This window comes from Fukomys damarensis, unplaced genomic scaffold, assembly GCF_012274545.1.
Source record: "Fukomys damarensis isolate Sample0158 unplaced genomic scaffold, DMR_v1.0_HiC HiC_scaffold_3, whole genome shotgun sequence".
NCBI classification, from domain to species: Eukaryota; Metazoa; Chordata; class Mammalia; order Rodentia; family Bathyergidae; genus Fukomys; species Fukomys damarensis.
The window spans coordinates 27,741,192-27,764,373 of record NW_022900915.1 but is presented as its reverse complement, the minus strand read 5'-3'; the positions used below and the strand labels follow the sequence as shown (position 1 = coordinate 27,764,373).

Genomic DNA, 23,182 nt, shown 5'->3' with positions numbered 1-23,182 from the left:
TCAACAAATGGGATCTTACTAAATAAAAAAAAATTCTGCATAGCAAAAGAAACAGCCAACAGAGTGAAAAGACAATATACAGAATAAGTAAAAAGTTTTCACTAGCTATTCCTTAGAGTACAAATATCTAAAATATATAAAGAAGATGTGGTTTTTCTATAAATTGGAATACTACTTAGCCATAAAGAATGAGAAATTAGAGTCAGTCATAGGAAAATGGATACATATTGCAGATATACTCCTAAGTGAAATAAATAAGTCACACATATATAAATACTGAATAGTTTCTCTGGTATGAAAAACCATAATGGTACATAAGAGCCTAATGATATAATTGACAATGTGAAATAGCAAGTAAATAGGGAAGGGAGGAGAGGTGAAGGGAGGGTAGGGATAAGGGGAAAAAATGAGAACCAAGACCTGTCATATAAAGGTATAAGATCCCAATGATGAATGTAACTGTACTGTATACCTAAAATGTACCAATAAACTCAATGAGAAAAACAAAAGAATTCAAAAAACTTAAGACACCTAAAATAAAAGACCCAGCCAAAAAATGAGCAACTGAAATGAACAGATACTTCACAAAATAAGTGCAAATGGCCAATAAATACATGAAGAAAAGCTCAATATTTGGCTATTAGGGAAATGCCAATTAAAACAACACTAAGATTCAATGGCTCTTACTCCAATAAGAAGAGCCATCATCAAGAAATCAAACAAGCATGGTGACAGATATAACATACATCACATACATTTTTAAGAAGACTATTATTTGACTAGTTATCTCATGCTGGCTTGACATGTACCTCTTATCACAAGTAGGTGGAGTCCAAGAGAAAGGTAGATAGCTGAGTCAAAAAGTTCATTACTGTAAACAATATCCTAGAAGACTTGTACAGCCAGAAAGCATGAATATATACACCATGAAAGAACAATGAGTATCAGTTATATGAAACCCTTTGTTCTTTTGTTTTGTGCCAAGAGCATTTTAAATAAAACCTTGTTTTCCGTGTATGTCATATGTGTCACCATGCTTAGGGATGCTCACTTGCCAAACAGTCAAAACAATGTCACACACTAAAATTAGAGATTAGATATTTTGAACTTCTAAGGTACATTTATAGGCCAATATGTATATTCTCTTTAGATGGCATCCTACTAAAGGATAATAAGTTTTCCTTATGTCATTTAATGTCTTGTAATCAGATGGAGGTGTTTGACTGAAAGACTATTCCATACTAAGATTCACATGTGTTACAAAGAAAATGTCATCGTGATAGTCACGCAAAAATATTACGCGTGGCTCTTGATCTTAAATTTTTCTATATAATCTATAACTGACAACTGTTAACACTCTGTGCTGAAAATCCTTGTATGCTTGCTATGTGACTTGCTCCCCCATTTGACCACCATTTAATCAGTATTACCTGGGTGACTATATTTGTAATCTTATTGGTTGGTCATGGTTTTGTCCCACCTCCTGCCCACCTTGCAATTTTCCATTGGATCTTACAGTTTTGTCCCACTTTGTACCCTCCTCACCACATGGCTTGGCTGTATAAAACATCTTAGGAAAGAGGGGTGGGCAGACAACTCACTTTCTGATCCCACTCTGTCTGTCTCAGACAGAAGCTTTCTTTCCCTCAATAAATTTTTCCTACTCTTAAAAAAAAATCAAATAATAACAAAAGTTTGAGAGGCTTCAAAGAGAAAAATGAAATATCTACATTATGGATGGTAATGTAAACTAGTAAATCCATTATGGAAATTACTAAGAAGATTCCTCAAAACCCAAACTAGAAATATCATTTGAGTCAGCTGAAATGATCATAAAATATCCTATTACAGTGATACACGCATATGTAGCACAAATAATAATAGCTAAATCTTGGAAGTAGCCTAGGTGTCCATCAAGAAATGAATGGATAGCCATGGGGATTTAGCTCAGTGGTTGGGCCACCTGCCTCACAAGCACAAGGACCCTAGTTTGATCCCCAGTATCAAACAAAACAAAACAAACAAATGAAATGAATGGATAAAGAAAAGGTAGTATTTACACATAATGGAGAACTACTGGGCCATAAATAAAGATAAGTTTCATTCATTTGTAGAAAAAAGGATGCACCATAAGATTATGATTTTAAATGAAATCAATCAGATAAGGGCTGGGGATTTAGCTCAGTGGTTCCACCACCTACCACGCAAGTGCAAGATCCCAAGTTTAATCCCCAGAACCCCCCCAAAAAAAAGAAAAAGAAAGAAAGAAAGAAATCAAACAAGTTTTAAAAATTGCAGTTTTTCTCCTAGCTGAGAAATTCAGATTATAAATAAAGTATAAAATAAAAGGTAGATAATAGGAAATAGGAAGATAGATGCTTCTCAAAGAGGAAGGGGAATCAAGTGATGGAGGGAGAGGAGGGAGAAGAAAATGGAAGGAAAAAAGAAATTAAGATGTATTATGTACATGTACAAACTCCCCCTAAGGAATGTAAACATTATGTATTGCAAACATTTACCAATAAAACAATGAGGGGGCATGTGCATCTTAATAGTAAATTATAATCTTGACATGGAAATAGAAAAATATATGAGAAGATAAATAGAGATACAAAAGACAAGAAGGAAACCATATATGCAATTAAATTTAATTTATGATACATCTGATTGTTATGATCAGCACTGATTGATGAATGTCATGGTACAACTGGATAGCCCTTTGATAGAAAAGTAGAAGTTTGTCCTATGCCTCAAGTCATAAGCAAAAAAATCCTGAAATTGAGTGTTAAAACCGAGTTAAAAGAGTACTTTGTACTTCTAGAGAGGGAGAGAATGACTCAAACACAACAAAAGATTAAAGTTTTATAAAAGAAAAAATACTGATATATTTATCTACCTAAGAAAAATGTCAAGTTTATATAAAAAGACTTCATACACAGAGTTTAGATACAGACTGTAGGAAAAATTGTTTTTTTGGTTTTTTTGAGAGAAGGTCTCACTTTGTAGTTCAGGATGGCCCTGAACTCACTGCATATCCCAGGCTGGTCTTGAACTTTGCTGATTCTTTTCCCTTGGCCTCCTGTGTGCTAGGGTTACAAGTTTGCACCACCATACCCAGCCAGACTGGGAGAAAATTCTGTCTTGCATCTGTAATGCAAGAAGTACTTTTATGAATCTATGAAAACAATAAACTGATACAAAACAAAAAAGAAATAAGCAAAATATTCAAACATTTAAGAGATATACATATTGTGGCTAATAGAAATATAGTTTGAGTCATGCCTCTGACAACATACTTTCCTTTCATAATTTAGGAATGTGACTTAAGAAAAGAAGCATTTATATGATGCCAAGAAAATTCAAAGGAATCTGAACAGGAATGGGTGGAAACTGGGATCTGGCACCTCCAAATCTGAGGAAAAAATAGGACCCAGTAGTTGCACAATTGTACAGACAGTGTATCAGAAGAGCCCCAGAAGAGGAGAAGTGGCCTCTAATCAAGATGCACAGTCAAACCAGAGAGTCAGCAGCAAGAAAAGGGAAGAATTAAACTCCAGATTTCACTCTCCACATGATCTCAGATCTCTGGCCAGTTATTCATATGAGTCCATCCTCAGATGAAGCCAGAAGGTAGATGAGCTCATTGATATGGTCCATCCAGACCAACCACTTTGCACTCAGGGCAGGTTGGAGAAAAATACAGAGTAGCATTGTAGCAACCAGCAGGAGATATTCTACATGATTTCCAATTTCTGATGCGCCTAAGAATCTTTTTCCTCTTTCTTGACCAAAAAAAAAAAAATCTTGGCTGAAACAAATACTTTAAGTGTAAATTCATCGTTGTAACTGATACCCAGAAACCTAAAAGCTGTGCATATTTATGGAATACCATGTGAAATTTTGATATTTTGAATATTTAAATTAGGATAAGCGTATCTATCTCCTCATTAATGATTTTTTTAATGGTTAAAACATTTAAATCCTGCAAAAAAACATGTGAATGCAAATGTCTCTTCAACACTCTGGTTTCTCTCTTTCTTTTTTGGGGGGTAGATACACACACACACATACATACAAACATCCAATTGCTGAATCCTATTTTAGTTCTACTTTGAAGTTTTGGAGGAAACTTCATACAGTTTTCCATAATGGCTAGTTTTTATTCCTTCTCATAGTGTTCAAGTGTTCCCTTTACTCCATATTCTTGTCAGCACTTGTTTACCCTTTTTGATAACAACCATTTTTATTTCAGTGAGATGTTATGGTTCTGATTTGTTTCCATGATAATTAGTAATGTCGAGGATTTTGTTCAGATATCTGTTGGCTATTTGCAGATTTACTTTGGATAGATGTCTGTTTAGATCTGTTCACTTTTTGTTACTGAGTTCATTATTACCCTAGAAATTAATTCCTTGTCAGGAATATAGTTTGTGAATATTTTTTCCAGGTGTATAACTGTCTTTTCATTCTAATTATTGTTTCCCTTGCTGTGCAAAAGCTTTTTAGTTTGATGTTGTAATCACATCTGTCATTTTTTGGCTTTCATTTATTGTGTTTTTTGGGTCTTTTTCAAAAATATCTTGCCCTAATGCTCTGAGGCACTTCTTGTGTCTACTTTTGATAGATTCATAGCTTCAGGTTATGTTTAAGGCTTTAATGTATTTTGAGTTGAATTTATAATGGTGAGACAAGTTGGTCTAGTTTCAGTCTTCAGCATGTGAATATCCAATTTCTCAGCACCATATCTCTAAAAGGTTATGCTTCCTTCAATGTATATTCTTAGTACCTCTGGCAAACTTTGTTGGTTGCCTATGTAAAACTTATTTCTAGATTCTCTATTATTTTCCATTGGGGATGTACGTAACTGTTTTTGTGCCAAATGAATGTTTTCATTACTATAGCTTTGAAATATACTGTGAAGTCAAGGTTAAAAAAAGTCAAGACTTTTTTGGGAGATGGAGTCTTTGGGTGGAGGAGCCAGTGATGTTTTGACTATTTACTTTCTTAATTGAATGCCCTCTGCTTTTCTCTCTTGACTGATTTTTCTGAGTAGGACCTAAGTAATATATTGAACAGCATGGTGAAGGTGGGTGTCCTTGTCTTGTTCTGTACCTTAGAAAGAAAGATTTCAGCTTTTATATATTTAGGACAATATTAATTGTTAGTCTGCTAACTTGCTCTGGAGTTTTATCACATAGGGACATTAAATTTCACCAAATGATTTTTTGCATCTATTGAGAAAATTATGATCTTTGTCCTTCATCCTATTGACATGGTGTATTACATTTATTGATGTGTATGTGTTAAGCCACACATTGCACTCTATTATTATGAATAATGTTTTAAATTCACTCTTCAGGTCGATTTGCTAGCATTTTGCTGAAGTGTTTTGCATTTATTTTGTCAAAAAGATTAACCTCTAGCTTTTTCTGATTATTGCGTCCTTGTTTGGATTTTGAATCACAATAACACATCTCATTGAATGAGTTTGGAAGAATTCTCCTCGCCTGTTCAATTTTTGGAGAAATTTACAAAGAATGGTATTAGTGTTTTGAATATCTGACAAAATTCAACAGTGAAGTCATCTAGTCCCTGGCTTTTCTTTAAAGCGATTCTTTTGATGACTCAGTCTTGTAACTTTTATTAGTCACTTCCGGTTTTCTGTTTCTTGTCTTGCTAAGATCTGTGTGTGTAGGAATTTATTGCTTTCTTCAAACTTACCAAATGTATTGTTGCATACTGTTTCATAATAATCTCTAATGACCCTCTGCACTTCTGTGGTGTCAGTCATAATATCTCTTTTTTATACTTTATTTTATTTATTTGGCTATGTTTTTTTTTTACCCCAGCTAAATTTATCTATTTTGCTTACCATAAAAGAACCATATTTTTATTTTGTCTTTCATTTGTCTTTCCTTCTACTAATTCTGAGTTTGATTTTTTTATTTGTTTACTTCCTTCAAGCACAGTGACATGTTTGTTTGACATCTTTCTAGTTTTTGAAGTGGGCAGTGATTGCTGTAAATCCTCTCAGTCCTGCTAGTACCTCATAGTTTTTGGTATGTTGTGTTTTCATTTTCATTTGTTTCAAGATTTTCTAAAATTTTCCCTGAACCATTGGTTGTTAAATTACTTCTATATGTAGTTTCCAAAATTTTTCTCATTTTTTTCTAGTTTTATTCCAAGATGAAAAAAATATGCTTAATAAGGTTTCAGTTTTCTAAATTTTGTTGAGACTTTTGGGACTTATAATATGATCTGTACTGGAGAATAGTTTATATGCCATTGAGGAGAATGTTAATTCTGCAGTTGTTGGATGAAATGTTCTAGAAATGTTTGTTTGGTACATTCAGCCTTGGATGCAATATGCTGATTTTCTGTCTGCTGATCTTTCCATTGTTTAAAGTGGTAAGAATCTACTCTGTTGTGGTCTATTTTCCCCATTATTCCTATTAACATTTGCTTCATATGTTTGAATGTTCTGATATTGGCTACTATATTCGTCAGCTTTCTTACTGTGAGACAAAATATCTCAAGCTCACATCTTAATGAAAAAGGTTTATTTTGGGTCACAATTTTCAGAGAATTCAAGGTTTATGGTTGGTTGGCTCCAAGGCAAAAATGCCGTCCATGACAGAAGGGCTGGTGGAGAAAAGTTGCTCACCTCCTGGCAGCCATAAAGCAGAGAAATAAAAGATAGGATCCAAGGACAAGAATGCACCCTTCCAAGTCATGACCCCATTGACCTACCTCTCCCACCAATGTATGAATTACTGAACCAATGAATCCACTGATGAATATTGTGTCTTCACAATCCAATGATCTTCCAAATATATGAGACCTTGTAGGATGTCTTAATTACATTCTCATTGCTGGAACAAAGTATCCAACATCCTCAAGTAAAAAAGGAGAAGTTTGTTTTATCTCAAAGTTTGTAGAGGTTTCAGTCCACGGTTCCAAGGCAGTCCAGCATGGCAGAGGCACATAGCACAGGAAAAGGAGCCTGTGGCAAGGCAGGCAGGAAGCAGCAAACTTCTTTCCCTTTTCATTCCTTCCAGGCTACAAATCTATTGATTGGTGCCACCCACATCGAGCATGGGTTGTCCCTCTTCAGTAAGTCTATCATCCACTCATAGAATTAAGCTAACCCAATCAATGAACCAATCTAGTATCACACATCCATGATCCAATAACACAGACTTGTGATCCAGTCACTCCCCAAAATCTCACCAGTGAGCACATGAGCCTTTGTGAGGAGATCTAGATATAAGCAATAATTTGGAGGCATTTTAGATCTAAATTATGACAAGTGCATATATATTTAGAATTATTTTCTCAGGTTGAATTGACTCCTTTATTATTATATAATGACAATCTCTTTTTACTGATTTTGATTAAAAGTCTACTTTATCTGACCTATAGCTACTCTACAGATTCTTGTGCTTTATTTCAACCTGTAGTTGACATAATATTTCCCTCAAAACTCTTGATTCTTGTTTGTGTGTGACACCATCTATGCACTGAAGATTTAGATATTTATTCCAGTCTTCATAAAATAGCTGTTTTTGCCTGTCTTTCCAGAAATTCTAAATATTGCTTATTTTCTAGGATTCCCTTGTCACTTCTACTATTTTGGCATTATATGGCACCCTATACTCAGGTTCGCCAAGAGTCCATTGTTGGCAAGCCCAAAATTGTCCTAAACTTGCAGTTGATGTGTTGTTCAGCACGAACTTGAGTAATATCCTGAAAGAACATCCCATCCCTGAAAAACTCTCCATGGGGTTGTCTGAGGCCTAAATGCCAATCTAGTCACCACTGTCTGGATATTTTGAAATTCTGCCTGATCTGGGCAAAATCACTAAAATGATTAACCTCAAGCTCTTCTGTGTTGAATTATTACCCATCATTCTGTTCTTCCCTCAAGCACATAGTTTCTCTGCGTTGAGCTGCTGAGAGTTTAGGGAGGAAAGGGGTGATCACTTTGGTTGCCACCCAATGTTTCCATACTGGATCACACCCTGAGCACACAGCCTGCCAAGGCTAGCAAAGCAGAGGGGGAGGACCAAGGCCCACAGATCACTGCAGTAAGTCAAAGACACTGCTGATTAAAATAGAATTGCAGTAGACTGGACTGTAGATCTCAACAGAAGAGACTCAGGTTATATGTCTTGGCTTGAGAACAAGGTCTGTTAGGATCTTGACAGTGTTAGATTTCCAGATTCTGATCTTGTTCAATCAAAGTCCTGTTTTATTTCCCAAAAATAGTGTCTTGTTCTACACTGTGTGGTTTAAGGTTGAAGTGGCTTTGTTGTAGCCAGTCCCTTTGCCACCAAGGCTAATACTAAGCTGTGTCAAGTATAAGTCTCACAGCACAGAGACCTGCACAGACTTAGAAAGGGGAGTACTCCAGTCTGTCTCCAAGGGTAGCACCATACAGGCTAAAACATGAAGATTCTGCAAGGGCACTGCCTGATTTGGGGCAGTTCTAAAGGTTCAAACTACCGGCTCTGGCTTAGCTACAGGGGCTTTTGGTTTCTTCCCCAAATCGTGGATTTCACTGTGGTGGCTCCAGCACTGAGGTCCAAGGCAAGGTCCTATGCTAGCTTTCCTGCCTTTTTCCCCTTTGGCTGGCATTTTCCTTCCATCTTTGTTGTCTTGGGTTGAGAAGATAGTGGAGTCAATCTCTTGGCCACTTGGCTAAAATAGTTCCAGGGCCCAGTCTGTGCCTGTGTCAGGGGTCATGAGGTTCTTCTTAGCACTGTATTTCACAGTGGTAAGCCTGGTACTGTACTTGATTTCAAGACTAAGGCCTGGTTTAATTTTTTTCTCCACCCATCCATATCAACACCAGGGGGAATATTTCTTAGAGTTGTATTTCTTACAGTTGGGAATGTTGATGTGAACTCATTACTTCCTTTTTTTTTTTCAATGATTTTTTTCCAATAAGTTTATTGGTACATTTTAGGCATACATTAGTTACATTCATCACTGGGAACCTGTACCCTTATATGATGTATCTTTGTGCTTATTTTTTCCCATTCCCCTGCCCTCCTTTCAACCCTTCCACCCCTCCCTATTTACAAAAACTTTTTTCCTTTTCTCATATTTTTTCTTTTCCCTTTTTTCCTTTCCCCTCCTCTTCCCCCTTCCCTTACCCCATTCAGACCTTTTCTTACTATTTCACATTATCAGTTATAAATTTTGATCCTTATTTACACTTTTAGTTTCTTACACCAGAGAAACTATCTTGTTTTTACACATGTGTCCTATTTATTTCACTTAAAGAGTATGGCCTCATTATGAATCCATTTAGCTATAAATGTCTCCAATTTATCATTCTTTATGGCTGAATATTATTCCATTTTATTAAAAACCACATCTCTTTTACCCATTCTCCAGCTGATAGACAATTGGGCTGTTTCCAAGCTTTACCTATTACAAATTGTGCTGCTATAAACATGGGTATGCATATATTGCTGTAGTGTGATTTTTAAAATTCTTTTGGGAAGATACCTAACAAAGGAATAGTTGGGTCAAATGGGACCTCTAACCCTAATTATTTGAGGTATCTCCATACTGATTTCCACAGTGGTTGCACCAGTCTTCACTCTCCCCAACAATAGAGAAATGTTCCTTTCTCCCTACAACCCTGCCAGCCTTTGATATTGGTTGATTTCATGATAGCAGCATTCTTTCTCGAGTAATGTGGAATCTCAGTGTTGTTTTCTCTCAAATGACAAGTGATATTGAACATTATTTCATATGTTTATTTGCTGATTTTACTTCTTTGTCTGAGAAATGTCTGCTCATTTTTTAATTGGGTCTTTAAATTTGGAGGGGTATGATTTTTTTAAGTTCTTTATTCTAGATATTAGTCCTTTGTTTGAGGAATGGCTGGTAAAATTTTCTTTCACATTGTAGGCTGTCTTTTAGTTCTGTTGGTGGTTTGTCTTGCAGTGCAGAAGCTTTTTAAAAGGATGAGATCCCAGTTGTTGATTCTCTGTGCTAGTTCTCATGCTACTGAGGTTTTGTTCATAAAGACTTTTCCTATGCCATTGTCTTCAAGAGTTCTATCTCACTACTTCCTGTTTTCTTAATCCATCTTTTCTTGCTATTATACCCAAACCAGGTGCTATGGTCTGTCATCTGGCATGCTTAGCTCTTATGAAGGTCATCTGGTTCATGTATATCTGTTCAAATTCTCATGTCTGAGAGAATATTATTGAAAGACCTCATACATTTGCCTTCTTGCTCTGTTTCTACAAGAAAAGCACTTAGGATACACTAAATGCCAATAGTTACTATACAGTCCTGGATTATGTCAATTCAGTTATACTATCAATTAAAACACTATCATTTCCATATATACCAAATGCATTTGATTAGCAAAAGCTATTTGATTGATTCAGAGTACAAGAGCGAGAGAGAATTGCTCTAAATTCACAGTAATTCCAGGAGCATCACTTGAATGAAGGTTACCAGGAGTTAGTGGACATATATCTTAGCCCTGTTCAAAGATAACTGTTGGGAAAACTGAGTTATGTCCTACACTGTCCTCCAGAGTATCATTTAGATGTAAATGTTCCAATATAATAATAAACTATTTTTTCAGTATTTTCCTTTCCTTCCTTGTTCAGCTCTCCAATATATACCACACTGATTGTTATGGTCACTTAAATAAGTCATATATTCTCAGTCTCATCACAAAATCTAATTCTGAGGAAATTCAGTGAAAGATGGTTACTATTAGTTACTAGGGATCATCATATAGGCTGATAGAAGAAAATAAACAAAAACTAGTTTTGATTTTTGCCACCACATTATCTAGTCAGAAGATCTAAGCTTACCATTCTATCTGCCTGGTCTCTCAATGAATGCACCACATTGGAAATACAAAAACAGACTCCCTCCATTGTTAACAGCTAGACACTTGGCACAGTAATACTAAACTCTTGGTGAACATGCTTGATGAGAGATTGCCTTAGGTGTGAAGTCCGTGGTTTGAAGTCCAAATTGCTGTATCCATGTAGTCATAGTTAATAAGTGTCATGGACCTGAGGAAGAACTGTGGTGGAAAGGAGAGGGAAGGTAGGGAGAAGGAGAGGGAGAAACTGAGTGATAAGATGAATCAACTTGTCCAGCTGATATGACAGTCTCCTCTCAAGTAAATACCCTCTTTGCAAAGGTATTGAATGAGGTTTATCCTTTTGTTCTTGTCCAGACTACCTACCTGACTAAAACAAAGTGAATCAATATAAATTCAGACCTCAAGCTATGTCTTTCTATATATGGTGTGGTAAACCAGCCTGAAGTTCTACAATCTAGAAATATTTCCTCTATTTCAAAACAACTGATGACTCTAAAGGTATAATACAGAGGATTCTGCCTTTGAAACAATCATACACTTAATGCTTTCCTTTTCTTTAAGAATTTTTTCTAATATTATTTTTAAAAACTATATAACCCAGAAGTCTTTAAAAATCCCTTTGTCTGGCTGGGGGTTTAGCTCAGTGATGCCACACAAGCACAAGGTCCTGAGTTCAATCCCTGGTACCAAAAAAAAAAAAAAAAAATCTTTGTCGCTGGAATCATTAAGCAATACAGACATTTAATCTCCCAAATCCCTGACCTATCATGCACTTCATTCCTTTCTATTGCTTGTGATCTTCTTAGTAACTATGCCCACCTATGTCACCATAATTAGGGTATTATCTGTGTACACAATATGCAACCTGGTTCTGGAATTTTATTTCTACTTCTTAAACTTCCTACAGAAACAATTAGGATGCTAGTATAGTTACACTGGATCATTTTAAGACAGAGTGATAAGGGAACTACATCTAGTGAATTAACCACAAAACTAGTTGGCTAGACTAGGAATTTAGCTCTAGTGGTTCCAATGCCTGCCTCACAAGCTCAAGGTCCTAAGTTCATCACCCAGTATCAAAAACAAACAAACAAAAATATTAAAACCAGTTGGCTAATCAACAATGAATAAGAATAAGATGAGTTACTTGGCTTCCATATCACAGTGTCTATTTGTTCTATCTTTATATAATATTATTGTTTCAGAGATAGAATGCAAACTTTTACATTTTCTTGCAGTAGTATTAGCTCCTTAAATAACTGCATCATCTCAATAAAAGAAAAAAAAGGAGAGAGATCACTAATGTCACTACCCTCAAAATACAACTAAAACACAACTTTAAAATGCATGAAGCAAGAAGAGCATAGTAATGATTAGAGGAGTGAATGAAACAGAGAATGAAAAAACAATGGATAAAATCAACAAAATAAGTTAGCTTTTGGAAAGATCAAAATTGGCAAACTGTTAACCAGATGAATTTATAAAATGATAAAATGCAATTAAAAGTGAGAAATGAAAATAAAACCATTACAACTGATTTCACAGGCATAAGTCAATTATAACAGACTATTACAAGTTGAATTGAATAACTGGAAGAATTGAAAGATTTTCTAAAAACATACAAGCTACTGAATCATGAAAAAATAAAATATCTGAAAACATCTAGAGCTGCTAACTCAATGAATTGGTAATCAACACCCCCCCAAAAGCCCAGGACAAGATGGCTTCAGTATAGAATTCTATTAACCATATAAGTAAGAATTAATAACAATTCTCAATAATTTTCAAAACTTGAAGAGGAGGAAACATTTTTCCAATTCATAATAGTGTCACCTAGGTTCCATTTGACCCAGCCATCCCTCTACTGGGTATCTTTCCAAAAGAATTAAAAGAATCATATCACAGTGATATAGGCGAACCTATGTTTATAGCAGCACAGTTTGTAATAGCTAAAACTTGGAAACAGCCCATTTGCCCATCAGTTGGAAACTAGATAAAGAAGACATGTCTTGTCTATAAAATGGAATACTACTCAGCCATAAAGAATGATAAATAAGATTCATTCATAAGAAAATGGATACATATTAAGGCTATACTCCTAAGTGAAATAAATAAGTCACACATGTGTAAATACAGACTAGTTTCTCTGGTGTGAATAAACTATAAACTATAGTATTAACTCAACACATTTTTATACATGAAAACTCCAAGAAAAATGCAAGAAAACAGCTTACCTTTCTGCTGGAGAAGTATTGTTCTGTGAGGACTTAGGCTGTGGTGCTCCTAATGCAAGACCCAAAGCATAGCCTAGTATTGTTGCCGCATCTGCAGTGCCTGTAAAATGAATTCTGAACATGAAGCGCCCTCTTCAGCCAGCTTTGTTACAGATAATAAAAATTAGTTAATTTAAGTGGATTATTTTGGAAAGCTTTTCATAGCACTCTGTACTAGCATTTTCCAGAACAATAGGAGATATTTTTATGTAGGAGAGAGAAAGACAATAGTAGAAGGGAGTGGAGAGAGAGAGAGAGAGAGAGAGAGAGAGAGATTTTAAGGAATTGGTTCATACAATTATGGGGCCTAACAAGTCCCAAATTGGTAGAGTAGCTCAGAGGGGTTAGAAATTCAAAGGTAGACATTGCAACCTAAAGGGAAGATTTTTTCTTATAGGGGCAATTTTAGTCTTTGCGGTTATAGCTTTACATTAATTGCATGAGGCCCAGCCACACTGTGCAAAGTTTATTACCTGTAAATGTAAACAGTATCATTATAGAAACATCTAGCCGAGTGTTTGACCAAACAGTGGGTGCCATACTTTAGATATGTTGTCACTTAAATAATTAATCATCGCACCTATTATCCAGTCAAGGTTAGAAAAAGTCAGCTAATTTGATTATGTAATTCATTATACCCTACTTAATCTATATATGTATGATAAATATATTTACATTTAACATGAATATAAGAGCAATACTCCATGTTTACTTTAATAATGTACTACATAACGAGATGGTACTTTGACATCATTGCATCCCTAGCCTTAACTGCCAAGGCGGCAGAGAGTGATTACAGTGGGGCTCTCCCCGCATCATGGAGTCATGTGCTTCAGTTGCTATTCGTTAGAGTTAAAAAATAAAAGAAAGTGGGTCAAGGATTTCGCTCAGTGGTTCCACCACTTGCAAGTGTGAAGTTCCTGAGTTCGACCTCTGGTAACCATAAATAAATAAATAATAAACAAACAAATGAACAAATTTTGTTGTTATTCTTTTCTAATACTGCAAACATTTTTTATAAAAGTAAATTAAATATAAATATTCTCTGTTAGTTTTTTGACATGATTTTTTATATGTGGTAGAAAATGAGTATCTCAGTCCAAAATAATGCATATTTTTAAATCACCTTTATATTAAGCATATAGAAACAATTTTATATTTTTCTTCAAAATTACACTTTGATAACCATATAAAAATAGATAATATACCAGAACCAAAATCTATCACAATAGCAAAAAATTATAAATTATCCTGAGAAATATCCAGAATAATTGCTGTGGATACAGTAGCAAAAGACATTGTGAACAAGAAAGACTCCACTACATTCAATTAAATAGCATATCAATTGGCCTCTTTCAAGGAAATTTTCAATTAGTTTAAGAATATCACATGCTACAGAAAGACTGAGCTAATATGTGTAATGATATTGGATGTGATGATTATTTCAGGATTGCATTAATCTGTTACTAAGGAGCCATACAATAAAGTCCTGTCCCCTAATGGATATGAGGCAACAGCATTCATCTGCATACCCAAAGTTTAAAAATACAACTACTTAGCTCTTGAATTCAGCAATTGTAGATTTTTCTCTAGAGAAAAGAACTACAGCCTGTATAGCATGATATGAATATACCGATCTATACATACGTATATAAAAGAATATATACTTAATATACATGTGCATTTATACACAATGTATCCATATGCATGTGTACATATGTGCATAAATGTCTATCTAAAAGATATTTCCAATACCTAGAAAAGGATTTTTCCTATTATTCTATATGTTTTTGGTGGCATTCATATGAACATCAGATAACTTCTCTAGAATTCTAGATTTCAAGTAGCAGATTTAGGGGATCTGGTGTGATTTGTTTTGTTTTGTTTTCCTTTGCTTTGTTTTTCGTTTTGTTTGTTTTTTTTTAAATGCTGCAGAGGGACCAAGCCTGGGGCTTCATGCATGCTTTGTAAGCACTCTACTCATTCTATAACTGAGCTATATCCACATTCTACCACAAGGCCAGTAGTCAGTACACTGTATCTGTTAAAATATACATACCAGATTGAAGAATGGATGAAAATTCAAAATAGACAAGTCACATTGGTGAGGGGAGAACTTGCCTAGATAGATGCCAGATGTGTGTGTGGGAACACTGTCATCAAGAAAGGTTATCCCAAGGATGTATAAAGGCATTCCTGCTATTCCCTGATCTATCTGTCCAAGGGTGAAGAAAGTGATGTATTTTGTTTTGAATGATGATTTGCTTGTCAGGCAGGGACGGAGAGACTTTGCCATGCTGCAAATATCTTTTGAAAAGATAACAGTTTTATTTTTGTTAATGGAATTCAAAGCTTAAATATACAACAAACATGCAATAATCTTTATCAAGTATTTTCCTTCTACAAGCTGTTGCCTCTGTTATGCTTTTGTCTTTTAGATAATATTTCATTTATGTTGAATTTAGTCAAACAGACATCACATTCTTAGAAAAATGCCTTTATAAAGTAGTATTTATGAGACTACTGGAGAAGATACATGTATTATAAACTAAAAGATTCATGTATTATAAACATAAATTTGCATGTATCATTATCTGCGTATACACAAAATTATGTATACTTACGTGTGGTTTTATACATACACATTTACAGTACACACACAAATGAAATACGTACATATACACTCATTTTCCTCTCCTCTATTTTTTTTTTTTTTTTTAGGCAAGATCTATGTAGCCCAGCCTGGCCTCAAACTCAAGATTCTCCTGCCTTTGCTTCCCAAGTAACTAAGAATACATGCATCACTGTGTTTGGCCTCATTTTCCTCTTAACTTTGTATCCTATTGTTCTAACTTTTGCCCCTAGAATAAAAATATTTCTAATGCTCTGGATTATCTCAATTATCAAAGCTTAACTTTTGCATTTAGTTCTATGTCCATTTATTTAGCGCTGTTTACAGTAAATTTGTGTAGCTCTGATTAATTAATTTTCCATTTTAGACCCACTAAATTCTAGAATGTAGGATCATAAGGACAAAGCATTACATAATAAAAACTTGTTTCTTCTATAGTTGGAAATTATACTCATATCCAGCTGTTATATTTTAAAATTATTTAGGTTAGAGGATATTTCTTATATATATTTTTATTTATATGGTTATAAAACAGCATTAAATAAATTTTTGTGCAATAGCATTTGTTATTAGATTAATAGAAATAGGTGATTACTATTAAAAAATATTGAGTATGGCAGGGATAAGGAGAAAAAATGAGAACCAAGACCTGTCATATAAAGGTACAAGATCCCAATAATGAATGTAACTGTACTGTATACCTAAAATGTACCAATAAACTCAATAAAAAAAACATATTCACTATGGGTTTGCAGTTGAATATAGCAAATGCTCTTCTAACATTATTGTGGAAAGTATAGATTACAACATAGTATACCAATGGAAGTTTCCATCTGGTTTGGTTTCCATGGAATGCTATTTGACTCTATAACAAATGAAAAGAGGTCTCTAGAATTATGGGTAAAATTATGGCTGTTCCTTTTATACAGACATATTGACCTATAGCGATACCAGTATCAGTGTGTGATAATTCAACACCATACATCTTAGTTCTTTGAGTCCCCTGCCTCAATAGTGCATGCTTCTGAGACAGAATAAATACATTCATTGCAGAAGTTTTTCCCCTTTCATTCTCTGTACTTCACCTCTCTTAGTTGCTCATTCTAAATGTCAAATATAAGGACACACCTTCCCTAGTTGGAATTTCTACCCATCTATCCTCTTATCATCCTTATCTTTCCATCTCGTTCTTTTCACAATAATCCTTAAAACTCACCAGGACCAATTATCATCTGAAAATTATTTTCATTATCCCAATATCCTCTTATGTCATTACTTATATCTTTATCACCTTAACTTTTGCATTATTTTGCTTTTTTCCCACATAACTCCATCTCTTAGTAAAATTGCAAACCTGTGATAATTATCTCTTTTAAAGTTGGTTGTGGTTGGAGAAAAAAAAAAACACAACCACTAAATTCCCACTGTGAATGCATCATGAATAAATTCAAGAAGATTCTTTTTTTTTTCTCATTGAGTTTATTGGTACATTGTAGGTATTCAGTACAGTTTTCTAATAGCTAAAACTTGGAAACAGCCCATTTTCCCATCAGTTAAACTGGATAAAGAAGATGTAGTTTTTCTATAAAATGGAATACTACTCAGCCATAAAGAATGAGAAATTAGAAACATTTGTATGAAAATGGATACATATTCAAGGAGATTATTAATGTCCCTGATAAACATACGAAGTGCTTTTAGCCTGACTATTTTACTTTTTCCTGGAAAATTCAACTTGTTTCCTTTTTTCCTAGAAATGATAGTCTTAAACTTCCTATTGACTGACATCTGAAAAAGGCAATATTTTTAAACCATTTAATAAAGGTATTTTTTGGTACACTTACCCATACTAAAAATAACTGGTTTCAACGAAAATTATATGATCATCATAAATATCAAACAGAAGGGGAATTCAAGTAGGAAAGAGTAATCTTATCACAAAATCTGACATAAAGTTAAAATAAAGGAAAAAGTTAAATATATGAATTAGATTGATTAGTTCTTGAAAAGAATTTTGTTGCAGCATTTATGGTGGAAGCCATGCTAAAGTGGACTGAACAAAGAATAGGAGATAAAATCAGGAAGCATGAACAATTCCTTCAAAAATTTTGCTTATAAGAAGGTTGCTGAAGTAATAAAAAACAAGACGAATAGCTATATCAATTGTTGTGGTCATCGTTTAAGAATGGAAAAAACTTGAGCACATTTGAGTGCCATGAGGGAGAACCAATGCAAAGTAAGGATTTGCAGGAAGGGGAAAGGCGATCACTAATGAAACAAATTCTCCAAGGAGGAAAGGAGCCACGGAATGTTTACTAGGAGGAGTCACTTCATCTATAACGCGAAAGAAATAAAGAACATTAACGTGCAACTATAGGTGAAATTAATAACTGTGTTTAAAAATTAAAGCAGTTTTATCTTATGACATGTACTTTCCATTCAATGCAGAGTAGAAGAATAAAGTGACAAAAGCCTGAACTCCTTGGGAATTATGGAACAGAATGCACAAAAGTGTGTTTAGGTGAATCGATCAGTTTGAGAGCAAAATTAGCAACTGCAGTTGACAGCCATAAATTCATTTCAGAGCTCATCAACTGTTCTAGGCCATATGAAGCAAAGTGTATAGTTGAGTACATAGATTTATAGTTCTGGGACAGAAAACTGACAGTGAGACAAGATAAAGGGATTAATTAATGCATACTGTGGAAAACAAAAGGAAATACCATAGTTCTCAAATTCAGACCATATATGAAAATTCATAAGAGAGAAATAAGTTCACAAAGTAATTACTCCAAAATATTGTTTCCTTTTCTTTCCAGGCCCATATGATCTGAACATATATGTTCACTAATTACAGGAGCTAATAAACTTGGCCATATAAATCAATACGGATGGTGAATATACAGACAAGTATCACAGAGCGTTTTCAATTTCTTGAGCCAATGGCTTAAATGAGCACTCATTTGATACATCACAGCTTTTCTAGAAATCTTACCTTCAGTTTTTACCTGTGATTTATATTTTCTACCACCGAAGTATGGAAAAGCAAGTAAAAGTGATCCAAGTCCTACTAAAAAGGAAGAAAGTGCAATCCACTTTGTTCTGTTCCCACTGCCTCCATAGTAGGCTATAAATAGCACCATCAGGCAAGAAGAAACGTCATAACTGAGTGTCAGGGCTATCTGCTCGGTGATTGTCAGAATATGGTGTTGTTCAAAATCATTATTGCTCAGATCGATAAGACCAAACACAATACCTAAAATGTAAAAAGAAAAAAACAGGATGATAGAATGTATCTTGGAGACAAATTATATAATCATTGTAATCATTTTGAAGCAAATCTTATTTTATACTGTTAATTTTATTTTTCATCACTCTAAATGTTTACAATCTATAAACACATAATGATCCCTTTTCTAAAACATTACTAGACTTTAACCTCTATGAAATATTTTCTAATTAAAATTTTGAAGTTATTTTTCAACAATCTCTATGAGTAATTTAGAAGATTACTTGTTTTTAAATTTGTTTTTATTAGCACATGCTAATCAATCTCGCTACTTCCTACTATCTGTTTTGTTTTACTCTTTATTTATACTTTGGGTTTCACGTATAAGAAAAATCTGTAATATTTAAGCTTGTTTGTCTGACTTATTTCGCTTAACATTATGGTTTCAAGGTGCAGAGGAGGCTTTGGAGAAAAGGACCCCTTCTACACTGTTGGTGGGAATGTGAACTAGTACAGGTACTGTGGGAATCAGTGTGAGATTCCTCAAAAAATTGAAACTAGGGACCGGGGATTTAGCTCAGTGACACCTCACCTGCCTCACAAGCTCAAGATCCTGAATTTGACCCCCAGTACAGAAAAAAAAAAAACCACAAAACTGAAACTAGAAATTCCATTTGACCTAGTTATTCCATTTCTAGGTATCTTCCTGAAAGAGTTATAAGACCCTATGTTACAGTGATACATGCATATCCATGTTTATAGACACAGCTCAGAATAGCTAAATCTTGGAAATAGTCTGTATGAGAATTATTTGTTGCTGTATCATCTCTTATATTGTTGGTCTTTATTTCAATACACTATATTTCAATTATAAAAAATCATAAGCAATCTAATACATGTTTATCTACTATCTAAACATAGAAATAAAATATCATCTATGATAATAAAATATTAACTATGATGTTGATATGCAACATGTATTCTCAAATGTATTCCTGTCCTTCCTTTTCATAACTAGTTATATCATTGGTTTTCCTGTTCTGAGACACAGTACTCAACACCCACAACTTGTGGTAGTGTCAGTCATAGCAATGGGCTCTGTACCTATTCATTTTCTGTATTAGTCAGTTCTGTCATCAGGACATAATACCTGACTCCCACAACTTAAAGAAGAAGAGGTTTACTTTGGCTCATGGTTTCCAGAGATTCAGCCCGTGATCAGCTGTCTCCAACACAGAAACATCATGGCCAAAGGACATGGCAAAGCCGTCTAGTTCATGGGGTGCCCAGGAAGCAGAGCAAGGGAACAGTACCCAAGAGGAAGAGACAAGGGATTAGATACATGAATAATATCCAAGGCATTACTCCTAGACCCTCAAGGGTATTACTCTGAGGTATTACCTCCATGACCCCCCCCCAAGTCACGCAGAAGTGTGCTGCACCAATCCCCTGGAAGGCACCCAAGTCACTCAATTTGACACAATAAAGCTTAACGATCACACCAGTATTCCCTATTCTGAATTTTACCATTTCTGATGATCTTAAACCTTGTTTGAAAATTATATTCAGTGAAAAACATAAGGAACTGTTTTACATGTTCTTCAACATTAAATAAATGGTACTGTACATTTCTATCTATCATTTAGCATACCAACAGGAAGAATAATCAGACTAAGTGTTTGAACATAGAATAAATTGATATAAGGGAATGGTTACAAAAGTAAGACCTTTATTAGAGTGAAAAGGGAAAAGCATTACTAAGTAAGTCACAATATGTGTAAATGCTGTTGGACCACAGGCTTTTGTTACCACTGCTGTTGTTTGGAGCTGCTATGCCAATCTTGCTTTGAGGAAGCCAGGAACCCACTTTCCTCCCAGTGCTGTGAGAACCAGTCTAGTTACCTGCTGCTTCTGCTGCCTCAAGGTTGCCAGAGCCAGAACCCATGAGCTCAGGGCTACCAAATCACTCCCTATTGCTGCTATTAGAATAACGTTTATTCCTAGGCTTAAATCCAGAAGCCTGAAGTCACCTAGAAGTTCTCCTGCTGTCACAGCTCTGCACAGAAAAAATAATAGAGGTTTTCTTCTTCCGCCTTTGATGTCAATGTCCCAGACTTTTAGTGGCAAGTCCTAAGTGAAAGCCAGCAGGAGCTCGGGGAATACGGTTTACAGACTTTCATCACCATGCAAATAGGAGGGTGATCAGAGCACAGCACAGGCGTTTAAGGCCAACAAGGCAAAAAAAAACTTCAGAGCTGATCCTGTGGACTACTCAGGACACTCCATATTTAAACATCCATACCAAATAGAAACATCATCATGCTTTTCCCTAATGTGTTTTAATCATCTCCTTACAAAGATGCCTTCCCTCTGTCCCAAAAGAGGCATGTAATACAATCAGTTACCATATTCATCCCCAGGCAATGTTAATCCTTCTAGTTATGTCACAAAAAACTAAATGCCAAAGTTAACTGCTAGTAATAAAGCCAATATATCATAGGACTAGAACTACATTTGTGTAGGAATTTTATAACTAAACGCACTATTGCAATGTTTGTAGATATTACTAGTTAAATAAATTAATATTATGAGGACACAAGAGATTGAAAACCTTATTGCACTCAGGGGAAGAATTTTCTTCAATTCACTGTAGACTGAGCCAATAATGGACAAGGCAAGAAATAAGTCTTGTTATTAACTGTGTCCATGTCCAGAGAGGGAGTCTTAATCTGCCTTCTCATTCAAGCACATTCTATAACTTACACACAAATTTATAAGATTATCTACCATAAATAAAATATGAACAGAAAAACAGAATGAGAGGAGATAAAGAACTGGAATATATATACATATATATAATAAATATATAATATATAAACACATATACACGTAAACAAAAATATAGGAGGCATATATTTGTGTGCATATAGATAAAAACAAATAACAGAAATTCCCTAGCTCTATAATTTTGTCACCAAGTTGTTATGAAACCAGTTTTTCATTGATAGCTTCTTTCTCCCACAGCTTAACCCTCTTATACCTCTTGATCCCGAATAACACGCACACATTGCTATCTCAAAGCACATTCTTCATCTTGTGGGACAGCATCCCAAATATGTTCATTTTGTCCCAGCTTCAGTCTTGTGCTCACAGGACATTAGAATTATCTACAACGCCAACACTTCTGTATTTTTAGATATGTGGTAAGGTCAGTGATTGCTTGAGCATTAACCACCTACTGCGCTTCTTTTGCTATAAAATGAGTTCCTTGATTAGAACCAATGTGATGGTTAATAGGATCACAATGACACACAAATCATCTATTAAGTCCAATTATGGTAGTGCTTGCAAAACACTGACAGCAAAAGCAGAGACAAAACAAGTACCTATTTAGTGAGGACACAATATTCCAATGCAGTAGTGGGAGATATCATTAAAAAGCTCTTCATGTTGTCATTACAAGAAAATTTTTATTACCGCTACATATAGAAAAGGTATAAAAACAGATAGCATATAGTTAGCTGTCTTTTAGATTTAAGTATGTGTCAAAATAAGAACTCTGCTCATCACACAGAATTTTACCCATTTTTTTGTGAAAAAAAGGAGCAGCGTAGAATTTACAAGTTTATAACTAAATACAGCCCAGCTTAGATGAATAAGCTTAATAATATGTCAAAAGGGAGTGAGAAGAATTGTGATAGATAGATGGGACAAGAACCATAAGCTGGAACTATCCCAGGTAAGGCAGATACAGAAAACCGATTTAAACACTAAGTTAAACAGGTTCCCCACACTGTTAGGCAAGTAAATAAATGAAGCACAGGAGAACTTCATGAGGATGAAAAATAGAATTCTATTACGATGATTATCACTGTACTACTTCAACTATGAAATGAGTAGGATCAAGTAAAATAAGAAAATGAAGAAATATGAAAAGAAATATGTCCCCCAAATATAATATTCAAAATGTTTTAAATCAAGTAAGCAAAAATAAACAAAATCATCAAGAATGGTACTGTAGCATCTTCCTGGTTTGGCACAAACATAACTTTTTAAATATTGCCTTTTACGATGTAAAATATTGAGATATACTTGAATGTTCTCCTTTTCTTTTTTTTTTCAGCTTTAATTGAGTTTATTGGTACATTTTAGGGATACAGCACAGTTACAGTCATTGT

The 23,182-nt window shown here is 34.7% G+C and overlaps 1 protein-coding gene across 5 annotated transcripts in view; it reads right to left on the bottom strand.

Annotated features, from left to right (window-relative positions):
- The window catches only part of Slco6a1 (solute carrier organic anion transporter family member 6A1), a 73,251-nt gene that overhangs the window by 41,319 nt on the left and 8,750 nt on the right, over positions 1 to 23,182 (bottom strand). For 2 of the 5 annotated variants that reach the window (XM_010608433.2, XM_010608439.2), the window contains exons 3-5: positions 18,771 to 19,031; positions 15,265 to 15,450; positions 13,105 to 13,204 (exon numbers count right to left, since the gene is read on the bottom strand). In XM_010608433.2, coding sequence (XP_010606735.1) covers positions 13,105 to 13,204; positions 15,265 to 15,450; positions 18,771 to 19,031 — 547 coding nt within the window. The remainder of the gene's footprint in view (positions 1 to 13,104; positions 13,205 to 15,264; positions 15,451 to 18,770; positions 19,032 to 23,182) is intronic. The other 3 variants (XM_019205220.2, XM_019205221.2, XM_019205224.2) reach the window with 3 other exon arrangements.